We start from the raw sequence: 13,780 nt of genomic DNA on the forward strand, positions 1-13,780 counted from the left end.
TATATGTAGGTACGTATGGAATTTGTTTTCAAATATTTTATTGACTACTGAAAAGATTACAGATTTAAGTACACGTTGTAAGTACACATTAATTTGGTCACTACGCTATTTTAAAGACCCGGGTTTTATCGTGAAATTTCTATTTGAAAATGTTCAAAAATCAAATAAATACAATAAAAAAAAAAAATCAAATTTTATGATAATTTTACTTATTTTTATAATATTTTGTTTTATTTAAAAAAAAAAAATGTAACGAGTCACATGTGGCTCGTGGGCCATATATTGGGCACCACTGATATAACAGCTATAATTGATTATATAGTACAAATCATAAATAATTGAAGCTATCTAGAAAAATATTCAAAATTCAAGGAAAATATATTCATTTTGAATAATAAACTACAATATTAAATAAAGTTTATTTTATTATTTATACATTATAATTATACCAATACGTTTTGTTAAGATTGGACTCAAAAGTATTGCAGCCTAAAACTATAACTAACTAAAATATAGGTCTGCAGACGCCTATGATGCTAATATTATTTCTAATTAAAAATAAAAATAAATTGTATTGTCTAAGAAATTTCGTCAACAGCATGTTGTATACAAAAGTGTAGTAATATCTTGTTCAAATCAAAGATATAACCAATCATAACAACATAATCTGTCAAATTATCAACAATATGTCGTTGTATACTCTGTTGTATACATTTTTTGTACTTAAAATATATCATAAATTGATAATTTTCTACTTAATTTAATTAAGATCATTAATTACTATATAATATTATAAAATAAAATCTATAAACTATATATAGATATATTATTGAAAATCATTTTCTTCGAATCAAAAAGAATCTGTCATTTTAACTTAACAAATTGGTTACTATGGTGGATAAAATATCGTTATAAGAACTGATTTCCCTTTTTAAAAGCTCTAGACGTTGTTATTATACAATAATCTGTGTATAAACCGCCGTAATGCAAAAGAACGGAAAAAAGTAGAAAATCGTGTATCTAGTATTCCTTATAAAGATTTTAATCTTTAGCAAAACCCCTCGAGGGCAGACTAAACAACATTGATGTATACTGCAACTCATTCACATATCAAACTACAAATTAATGTATCTACTTTCAACAATAGGGAAACGCACCGTTAATAAGACGATCGAACTACGGTGAATAGTCAAATACAATAATGTACATTCATATTATTTTTATTTTTTCTACGGTTTTTACTATTACTGAGTTTTTGATGTAATATTTGTTCATACGATATTTTTTTTTGTATACGTATAAGTTACATATACACGTATTCTATCTTGGTTCGTTGAAACATATACCTCGTATAATACTCGTATAATGTTCGTATGAAACAAATGTATTACAGTTAAATACGAGAATTTGAAATAGCATATCGTGCCATCAAGTAACCAAATACATGTATTTGTATTCAAAGTAAAATTATTCCAATTTAATAATTGTAAATGTTTAAAATATAATTACATTATAACTATCGTTTCGGTTTCGTGAACATTGAAATAGTAATAACTAATATCGCGTTATAACGAAATAAATCTGTGTTTTTCATTGCACAGAATATTGGATTTTCGTTAAACATTCAGTTTTCATTAATTTTAATTATATCTTGTAGGTACATGTGTATAATAGTAGACAGAATAGTATTATTTTGTGAAATAATTTGTTCAGTCATATACGTATTAGCTTTTATACTATCTGTAATATTCAATTGATCCAAATAGCAACACGTTTCACTAAAATCAAAACATTTTTCTAATGAAATTTATTAAATGAGGTTTGTTTTATTTTAAATATTTTATCGTTATATTTCAACCATTATTTTCAAAACATTAAAATAATTAAAATATAATTTAAAGTTTTTTTTTTTTAATATTTAATATAGTTATAAATATTAGAATTTTTTTGGATACCTAATTTGTATTATTACATTTAACCTAGAACTTATAGTTATAAATAAAAGCGAACATTGAGCTAAAATATCTATTTTACTGTGATAAAAAAAACCGTCTAACATATTATATTGTATTATATGTATTATATTATGTATAGGGTTTTATAATATCACTTTTTATTTATAAGACTTCTAAAAACTGGTTTACTAGTAACCCATTTTTTTCTCAAATGTATTTTTAAAATATATTTGGTTATAGTGATAAAATATAAAACTGTCTCTAATCGTAATTACCAGTTACAAATTTGTTGTGCAAAATTAAATCATTCAATTAGAATAAATATAACATTTAAACAGTTTAAAATATTTATTGTATCTTTTGTCTATATTATTCTAACTGCTTAACGTTCATTTTCAAAACCAGTATTATAACTAAAAAATATTATCTGTTATATATTCATATCTATGTTATTTACGTTTGTGATTATCGTGATCACGCAATTAAAATAAACTTAATTATGATAAATTGAAAACGCATTTTTCCAAAAATTAATATTTACCATCACCTAAATTACAAACTTCAAACTAACTACCGCAATCAAAATTAATACTGACTATATAGACAAGTATTCAACTTATATGAAATAGTAAATTGGTTCGATTTTTTAAAATAGTTAAAAAATACGAATACAAGTATTTAACATATTTTAACATCTACGTGAACATAAATAATATCAAGTAAATTTTATATTTACGTAACTGTATATGTTTAAAGAAGTATATAAGGCATTTAAATAAAGTCAATTATGTTAATTAACAAAGTCATAATTCAGAACCAAAACTAAAACATAACACATTTGTTACACCAATCACTGATAAATTGTTTCAGTTGGAGAGTGTTTATACATTTATTGTGAACTTTTGTTATTAAATAATCAACTTTTTTCTTTTTCAGGTAAGTGAAATTAACGATTGATTTTCATCATGCTTTTGAACACATTATTAGTAAATCAACATTGTACTAAAAATAACCAACGTTTTGAAAAGTTATGTTTTGAAACCGTAAGTACTGTATAAGATACTACATGATTAGTGTTTCTCAGAATTAGTTTTAATTTCTTCTCGAATTTTTACTCATAGAAATATTGTACTCGTACATGGATATGTCGATTCTGATTATGTCCGTCCAGGTGTGATTTCCGTCGTTATGGTTACTAATAACATTGTCGCTGTAAAAGAAAATATTATTTAATGATGTATTACTTGATTTAAAATCTTGAAGGAATCATTTTTATTAATGTATTGTATTATCGATAAATGAACTCAGTAATTTACTGTTATTTTGTTCGAACGTGTTTTCATAATGTCAACTAGACGAATTTGATAATAACCAATATAACATTATGTTTATGTTCAATATTAGTTGTATGTCATTTTAAACTAATAATATAATACAAATAGAAATCTTGAATAGCTCAGAGTTTGTATTCCATTGCTTGTTTAGAAACTCTTTAGAAAATACGATACCTTCAGTCAAGATGAAATTAATACCCAGAAACGTGATGAGTAGACATCATAATATATAAGTAACATGTGTACTGGAATAAATCATGGTGCAATATGTGCATGTTGTGGCGAAAGAAATTTTATGTTTTAGTTTTTACATATTACAATCAATGGTATTATCAATAAATCCTATACCATGAAATTGAGTTAAAATATACAACAATTGTTCGAATTTCGCTAACATTACCTATAACTATCCAGCAAAGACAAATGTAGTAAAACAATTAAAAAAGGGGGGGGGGTCGGAATTATGTAAAATATAAAATATTGATAAATTTTATAACATGCTTTATTACTCATTATATATATATGAATATTATTTGCAAATTTCATGGGAGACTTTAAAATAACTATTCAATTTGTAGGTCAGGTCATTATTTTTTAACATTTTTGGAAGATTTTAACCCCTTACACTCCTCCCTTGCGTTCTTGCCTACTCTCTACGCATTTAGATAAATTAAATTAGTTTTATTTTTAAAATAACATATAAAAGACAATAGTGAAATTAAAATATAACATTCTGGCAAAATTAATTCAAAGTTCTATTTTAAATACAGTTTACCGTTGGAATACATTCTAACTGAAAATCAATACTTTCATTTTAGGTTTGATTCTGCTAAATAATTACTGAACTATTATTCGTAAATTAAAAAGTAAAATCTCGGCTTTATTATCTTAATTAAAAAAAAACTTACTAAGTTATCAATGAGGTCTTAATAAGTTATCGAAGTTTGAAATGACAGTATGAATCACTTGTATAATTGTATTATATAAGTATATACTTAAGTAATATAATATTATTGTATTTAAATTTATAAGGTGACATTAAAGGTAAAATTATTTTACGTATGATAAATCGAGTACGAGTGCACAAAATTTCACTATCACATGAGTTATGAATTTAATATTAATGTGGTTATTTTATTTTTAAACACTCCGAGTGTTTACGTAATACTGTATCATACTAGTTCAGTTCATATTTTTCTTCTTTTTTTTAATATTCCGTGATCATAAATCATTAAATGTCACTTAGTTGCACTCAGGTTTTCAAGAAGAGGGTGAAAGATTTTTCGATAAATTGATTCAGGAAACGTTTCTCGGTAGAATAACCTGAATATCAAGAAAAAAATTACATTGGACGTGAAATCAGTCGTATTAGTAAAAGTTGTATCAATTATTTGATAGAAGACTTTATTTCTATCATTTTGCTTGATTTCCATGATCAATATAATTTATTTTATTAATTTCATAATAAATATTGAAAAGGGTCGTCTTCTATATTGGTTTTGGGCGAGAGACTGTAGTTTAATGGGCCGTCCGGACCGAGAATATTATTATTTATACTGATAAGTATTTAAAGTAATAATGTTTATAAACAAAGTAATAATATTAAAAAATAATGTTTTGTAGAGCACAATTATCATATTATTTACGTTTGACAGTTGTTTACGAACCAGTTTTTTTTTTTTTTATTTTACCATATATTTTAAGAACCTATTAAAACATTTTAAAAATTATTATTCATGGAGTTCCACTCATAAATGGTTTTAAATCTACAAATTGTACTAGGTTTATTCGAATTTCGAAAAACTTGAATCAATAAATCCAACATTCAATGAACACAAGATAAAACTATTTTTAAAAAGAAATAAAATAATGATTAGTTGTCTCTTTTTTCTTTTAAATATGCTTCTTTTAATATCATTGTAAAATATTATTGTATCTATAATGGGGTTTTAAACTAATATGGCCTCTTGTTGTATAATTACAAATGCTAAAAAAAAAAAACCGGACTGTGCAAAATTCTTAAGCTTTACTATATAATAACACTAGAAGTGCTTCAGACCTTAATAAGGATTATGCCAAACGACTTAAATATATAATGTATATGGCATTTGCCAATAAGCTAGAGCTTAATATTACAAAAATAAATGTTACTATAATCATTGATGGTAATTATCTTTCGTTGTTTGTGTTTTGTTGAGAAATATTGAGACTTAATAATTTTATGTTTGTTTTAAATGTGAATTATGTGTATACACAAATTAAAATTTAATGAACCCCGCAGTATTCAATTTTATTTAAAGCAAATTGTTTTATATGTATCATCAGAAAAAATAACTTGATTCACCGAGTTTGATATATTTTCTGTATTATATTTATATAGTTTCTATGTATTAGATAAAAAAAGGGGTTTTTAATATTTTAATTTATAAATAAAATGTATAAACACAATTTATTAGATCCTCGGTTAGATTTTAATTATGAAAATAAGTATAATATATAACGTTTTACACCATGGTTTATTTAATTCGAAAAATACTTTTACTTGATATTGTTTAAAATACAAAATGCTATTCTATTATAAATTTTTTCTCATAATTTTCTATTTGATCATAATAGATTATGTTTTAATTAACGATTGAAAGTAAATGTATTAAAATTATTTATATTCTATATTTATGTATGAGAAAATAATACATACTTAACATTTAATTATATACTTATCAATTAAAAATATGATTTTAACTCTCACAGTTAAAGAAAGTGATTATAATTTCTTTAATTTTTAGAGTTATATATAATCGTATTAGTCTAGTGTTATTATTTACAAAGAGAATATTTCTACTTAATTATTCAATAATAGTCCATTTGAATTTAAACATTGTTTGATATCTATAAAAATATGAATTATTATTTTTTGGTGAAACCTATCAAATACAGATAATTGTTTGGAAGATATAAAATTTTCATCCATTACGTTTTATATTACAAAATATTTATAAATAAATGTTTCTATACCTAAGTGTAGAAAAAAAGTGTTGCAATTATTAATGTATGTTAGAATTTAATACATTAGAATATACCCGATGACTTTTCATTTTTCAGCTTTTTTTCAAAGTATCATATTTTTTTTTCTCTCTTATTCATAAACTTTATATTAATAACTAATATAAAATATATGAATTATACAATTATTGTTTGGGATATTTATATTTTAAAAATTTCCATAGAAATTTTCCCTTTTAATAAATAAAAATAAAATTTATATTTAAATTTTTGTTGTAATTTTAAATATCTATGCATAAATCATTTTATCTACAAATATTTTTTTTACATATTTTCATTATAATATCTATAATTTTTTTTTGTACATAAGCATATGTGATGGTTTTTATTATTATTTTTTTTGTTTTGAGTTAAACAAGTGATAAAAGCAACATCCCAGTGGTTTTTTTTTTCGATTACACTTATTAATTTTTATATTTATGTATTGATATTAGTATTATTTACATTTTTTTCTTTTTCCAAATATTTAATAAAAAAAAAATTAGATGTCCTATAAATTCAAAAAAAGTATATACGTTATTTTTACGAATTATATTAAATATTAAATTATTTATTAAATTTATGAATTGTATTAAATATTAAATCAATAAAATATTATAATTTTAAGTCCTATCTCATGTTTTAGAATATTTAATATACTCTATATTTTGTATTTGAATAATAATGTATTTAATAATTAACAGGTATTAAATTTTACTAAAATTCAAAAATTCAAAATCATGTTGTTTAAAATAATTTTATAAAAATGTCTGCCAATAACTTAAAAGTCATTTAAGGTTCAAATCAGTATGCCAACATTATTTGATTTCAAGTGAACATTAACCATGGTAATTTATCGATCGAACCTATTATTTAATAAACCAATATTTGATATTTTAATCTATAATATCATATTGTAATTATGTTCAAATGTAATAGAAAATTCAACTTTTTTCGTTTTGTATTGATTTTGATTGATATATGGAGTTGAATTCATCCATAACTAATAAAATGAAATTAAAATAATAATAATAATTTAACACTTCAGAAAATTAAGCTTTATTCAGATGTTCAGAATTATTATTCAAATACAATAAACTGTCCTCGGATTGGTCATAATTTTTCAAATAACAGTAAGTACAACATTGTTTTGATTTAATAAAACCAAACAAATTCTCATCAATATATAGTAACTGTGTATTATATTTATTAGCCGTTGATAAGACATTTTGAGTTAAATACATCACATATTTTATGAAAACGATATTTCATATGTAAAATTACTAAGTTACAATATGGCATTAATATTGCTATAAAAATTACAATCCAGTACTATGAGGCAATTTTTTTTTTCTTTTCTTGACAGTAATATGTATGATAATTTATTATATTATTACTAACTAGTCAATAGTAGTACTAACTAAAAAATTAAAGTATGTTTAAAACATAACTAAAAATGTTTATAGTCTATTTTGGGTTTCGATCATTTCCAGTGTGAAGAAAACATTTTTTGACCAGAACTACTATAGAAAATCATTAATTTTCAAGTGTTCGACTCTTGAAAACCCGTTTGATTTCCCTGAAAAATAAACGGAACATTAAATTATGTACTTCACTTTGTAGAGAGTTATTTTCGTATACACATAAAAATTGATTAGGAAAATACTCAAGTCATATGGAATGTTTCAATTATATTTGGCTAGTGAAACATATTGAGGTTACGTGACCTTAGTTTAATTATTTTTTAGCACTCAATTTATTTTTTCTTTTATTTAAGAAGATTCAATTAGATATTGATTCAATATTAACAACACGTGAAGTTAGACAAAACATAGAATTCATTAGTGACATTATTTTTAAATTGACAAGTATTTAAATATATTTTATAATGTAAGAAAGAAATGTTACTGAAATTTTATTATTATTATTTGTTTTTATTTTTGAATTTCATCTATAACTCAATAATATCAATACTAATCAATTGTAGAAATGTTAATGCAAATTGCTTATTTATGTAAATAGGACCCAGTCTCGTGAACTATGGAAATAAATTAATAATACCTTTTGACCATAATTTCGCTACTCATATAAAATACTATACGATTTCATCAAAAAAAACATCAATATGAGTGGTTCTTAGAATAATCTGAATTATTCTAGTTGATTTGAATAATATAACTTGAACAAAGTTGTTTAGTATAAATTCCAAGGTTGGATTTTAGACCCTCTAGGCATTGTATTCTCTAGAGTGAAAAACACATTTTTATTGAAAACTAGCATTTTGAGTACCAATATTACTTACATTGGCAGATATTTCATCTATTAGCAGTATTTCATAAAGATCTAAGTAATATTTAGGTAATCAATATATATTTATATTATAAACGCATGTATGGATAAGGAGTCTTTTCAAACTTAAAAATTTAGTTTTATTCAATTTCTATAAATTCCTTGAATTTTCAATATATCTGATATATTAATTTTAAATTCTAATTAAATTACGTTCCATATTGACTATAATTTTAAGCGACTAGTATCATTAATTTTAAATGTATATATAATCAATTCTTAATAATTAAATAACTCAATTTAGTAAGAATCAAAAACATTAAACAATAATAATCATTATAACTTAATAAATATGTGTAGCGCCTTTGTAATTATTTCCTATTTTTATTGTTTTTTTTATTTCAATTTTTATATTATTACTGCTTATCAGTATCAATTATTAACATTAATGAAAACCATTGACTATTAATATTAGTTGTATTTTCCAAAAATATATTTAAAACAATTGCAGTAGTGTAGATTAAAATTAAAAAATAATTCAATATTGTCATACTCACTTAATTATAACCCTAAACCTTAGTCTAACTCCTACGATCCATCCAGAATTCTTATTAATTCTAAGGTTAGGCTAGCCTGTTGGGTTCGTTGTTATTAAACAGCATATTTATACACTACTCTGCGGTCGACGGCCGTCGCGCTGTGTGGAATTAGTAATAGCTAAAAAAACTTAAAAATCTAGTGTAACTAATTTTTGTACACATCTATACATTTTCAACATATTTGAATACAAAAAAAAACCGTTTTATCAGTAAACATTTTTTTTTATATATATACTTAAAGAAGGTATAATTGTCTCATGCCCACTTTTGGTGCATTACCAAAACAATTATACTATTCATCATAAGTATGACAATATGTTTACGGCGATACATTTAAACTTTCTTTTATTTTATGTAATCTCATTAAAATTCAGATTATTTTGGATTAGATTTAGTTATTACATAAACATATGTAATCAAACTTAAAGGGGAAAATGTAAAAAATAAACACTAGTTTGTTGTAAACAAATATTAAATATATGCTCATAGTACGGCCTAATAAAATAGTCTATTCTGTAGACTGTACATTTCCATAAATAATTGAATAAATATATCAAACATGTTTGCATATGGCTGTGTTATTTAAACAAATTTGAAATTCTAAAAATTAAATTATCAAACTGTATCACAAATTTACAATTATGCATCAATGTATTATATTTATAAAACGCACTAATGCTGTTTTAAAATTATCATTATAAAGAATTAATTTTGGATTCTTGATAATTCAGTATGAAATTTACAATGTAAATTAATGATAAGAAATAGCATAACATTGTTAATTATATATATTGTGTAAACACAGATTTTTATCGTGAATTTGCTGTTTAAATTTTTGACAGTCTGCATTTAAAATAATTTCTTTACTTTACATTCTAACTATAGAGTAAAGTTTTATTATTATTATTATTTTATATCTTGTTATAACTATTTTTATAATCCTCTGATGAAAAATTCCTATATAGTGGGTTAATAAAATAGCCATGGTCTTTTATCAGTTGTAATTGAAATAAACTCTTCACATAATTCATAGCATTGTTTTGATTATTTTTTGCCTTATTAATATGCATACCCATTAAGTTGCGTACTTAATTGTGAATCAACTGTATATAATTTTTAAAATTTGTAATCCTATCGTAGTGCTTAAAATGTTAGTAGAAGTATGTTTTGAAAATTAATAGTAAAAAATAAAATATTTAATTAATTAATTTTCTATCTTAAAAAAATGTTCTTTAAACATTATGATTTTGTAAAATATAATATTGGTATTCGGATTTACATCAATAATTGATAAAAATATATCGGTATAATCTTTATATTTTAATTTAATTTTTATTATTGAAAAATGGCAATATTTTTCCAACGGATATAATTTTAAGTAAAGCGTACACATAAAAAAAAACTAATTTCCATTAGAAAACAATAATAGTAAACGAGAAGTGAGAATAAAATAAACTAGAATAACACGAGTATATATGACAACTATTGAAGGTTAACACATCGACAAACAAAACGCGTCATCGGTGCTCCACAGCCGGAGTGCTCGAAATCAGTACATGACCGTACAAAAATAATAATAAAACACATTATACGACGAAACACCGAACGTATATTCATGTATGATCTGTACACTGTGCCAGTCATTGTGATACACACGACCAACGGATCTATTAAAAGTAATACAGTTCTAGAAACCTAGATATTATTGTTACGAACATATGAAATAATAGTAATAATAAAATACCGTAGGTACATGTATGTACATAATGTATTACAAACGAAATATAATGATTTGATCAATTTATCAATCAAGGTTTATCGAACATAGAAAAATAAAACTGTGCATAACATACTTGTATACACACATATATATTATACTGTCGGATCTGTAAACTAAAAATATTACTTTTTGCGACCAAAGTGAAAAATGTCATTCGATATTAACTGATATTGTTTGCAAATTGACATCCCAATACCTATATTTATTATAATGTAATTTCCATTGTATAACATTATGGAAAAAAAAACTTGATGACACAAATACCATATAAAATTTTCAGTTGAATCGCTAGAATTTCAAGTATGACCACAATTTTGAATTTAAAATTAAAATTATATTTGACCGGTATAATAAATACATTCATAATAACTCAATACATTTTTGAAGATGTATAGTAATTTTTAGTTATAAGAAATATATATAAAAGAAAATAAAAAACATACGATCAAGAACATTCACAATATCTATTTTATTCGTTTATGCAATAGCAATGTTATATTACATTGTTGTAATGCATGATTGATGATGACCGGGGTTAAGAAGATTGTTTATTTCTAGGAACCCGTTATGTTGGTCCATGCTAATTATTGCACGTATTAATTCAATAGTATATGTATACATGTAATATTTATGGTGACGTCATTTTTAGTTTTCATCATATCGACAAAAAAAAGTACCATAATTAATAATCGTGTCCAAGTAAAATCAACTGAAGACATTTAGAAATGCCATCACGTGATGACTGCACGTTTAACATGTTTGCTGTTTTTTTTTTACGTTCGATCTCCGAGTACTTGCATAACGTGTAATAACTATCTTACCATTATTACATATAGTATATGTGTTTTAAATTTGTATTCGATTGCTACCCATCTTTTTTCTTTATTAGATATTAATATAATCTTATTTTCAGGTTTCATTCGAAAGCCGATCGATTGAAGCTCGTTAAAAATTTAAGGTAAAACTTATTTTTGATGCATTTATTAATTATTACTGATATTTTCTGATATTATTTAACTAATTAATTTTTTATATTTTTAAATATTCTTGTTGTTAATTAAAGGTCTACGCAACCGAGTTCCTTTAACGATTTGAAATCAAAATAATATTTGAAAAATATGAAATTATATATTGACGGTGCATCATGATTGTAAATTTCATTAAAAAAATAAGTGTAAAATGCTCGTTTTTCCATATTTTGTGTAATTCAGTCACTTCTTTGCGAAACTATTAAACTATACAATATTCATTTATGTATATGTGTGTGTGTGTGTGTGTGTGTGTGTATCATATTCCTTTAAATAAAAAAGAGCCAAGCTATTCTGTTGAGTAGCAGGTCCTGAGACCTTTTTTTTACATGCTTAGAGCATAAATGATCCAATTGCTGCGGTCACGCTCGACGAGCCCCGAAGAATCGTTGCGGAAGTATATGACGGTTTCGCCCGTGTAGCCGTGTGACACGCCCCTTAAACGGTTAGCGTGCAGGCCAGCGCCCTGCTTATACGATTTTTTTTTTTTTTTATGTAACGGTAGTGGCATAATAAAATAGATTAAAAGAACGTGACCAGCATGTGCAGTAAGACAAAAAAAAATCAAAATTATAATAATAATAGTTATATAGCGCCTAAACTACGTATACCGCTAGTTCAGTAGATCAATATACAACTAATGTCAAATCTTTACGGATATTGTGATGTAATAATAATTCTATATACGTTAAAATTGAAAACGTCAACGCTGATTTTACCGGATTAAATTAACTATAGATTTTGGTGGCTAATGTAAAAAACAAATATACAGTTCAACCTTGGTAAACCGTCCATTTCTACTGCCGGATTAATATAAATATTAAAATTATTTCAAATAATTTAACGTGAACATTACATCATCGCCATTTTTTTTGATGATTTTTAAATTATACATCTATCTTATACGTATACGGCCAACTTTGTTAGACATTTGATAACTAAAAATTAAGAAGATCTAAGAGGTTCGACTTTTAAAAACTTTTAAATGCATAATATTTAATTATTAGTCAAATTACAATAATGTATAGACATTTTTATTTTTATTTAATTACATTCAAATTAATAATTTCTTGTTTAAAATTGCTTAACTTCATCCTTCTTTTTATTTATATTATTATAATCATATAAATGTAAACATTATGAGTTTTATTGGTGTGATGATTTATTTGCAATAAAAAAAAACAGCCAATCAAAGCCTTGTTTCTATTTAACAGCTCATTTATGTTGGTTATTTACGATAAATTATCTCTATAGTCATATTTATATCTGCATTCGTTCACACTTTATTAATTACAACTCAAATACTTTACATTTTAAATATGTTAATTTCAACGGTGTGTTGCGTATATTTATTTAATTTAATGTAGCTATTTACTTCGCTATTTCTGCAACTTTGGTATAATTAATAACTATAATAAATTTATCGATACATATTATTATTATTATCATTATCTTAGGCGTATTATCAACATACCTAAGTTTAAAATATTGTTACAAAAAATGTAAATTATTTTGTTATAAGCCATTTATACTATATGCTTATATACTCCATTTCTGATCATGACAATATCGTGACCTTCCAGAGTTCACGGTTGCTATCGATACTCTTTTCAATTATAGGACCTAATACAATGAATCATGATGAATTCCCGATTACTAATATTCTGTGAAAGTATTGAAAAAAACGAAATTTCCATAGTCCAATGAGTCAAAAAATAAAATTCCTATAGTGAAATTGTAACGAATCAGCCAG

The 13,780-nt window shown here is 23.9% G+C and overlaps 1 protein-coding gene across 8 annotated transcripts in view; it reads left to right on the top strand.

Moving 5' to 3' along the window:
- Positions 1–13,780, top strand: part of LOC112685432 (cordon-bleu protein-like 1) — a 98,725-nt gene that overhangs the window by 63,863 nt on the left and 21,082 nt on the right. For 4 of the 8 annotated variants that reach the window (XM_025557313.1, XM_025557364.1, XM_025557340.1 and 1 more), the window contains one exon: positions 11,913–11,957. The exons of 2 other annotated variants lie outside the window; for them this stretch is intronic. In XM_025557313.1, coding sequence (XP_025413098.1) covers positions 11,913–11,957 — 45 coding nt within the window. Of the gene's footprint in view, positions 1–2,932; positions 2,999–11,912; positions 11,958–13,780 lie in introns of those variants that run through there. 2 more of the 8 variants (XM_025557346.1, XM_025557353.1) reach the window with 2 other exon arrangements.

Source organism: Sipha flava, unplaced genomic scaffold (assembly GCF_003268045.1).
Source record: "Sipha flava isolate LNK unplaced genomic scaffold, YSA_version1 107_pilon_pilon, whole genome shotgun sequence".
NCBI classification, from domain to species: domain Eukaryota; kingdom Metazoa; phylum Arthropoda; class Insecta; order Hemiptera; family Aphididae; genus Sipha; species Sipha flava.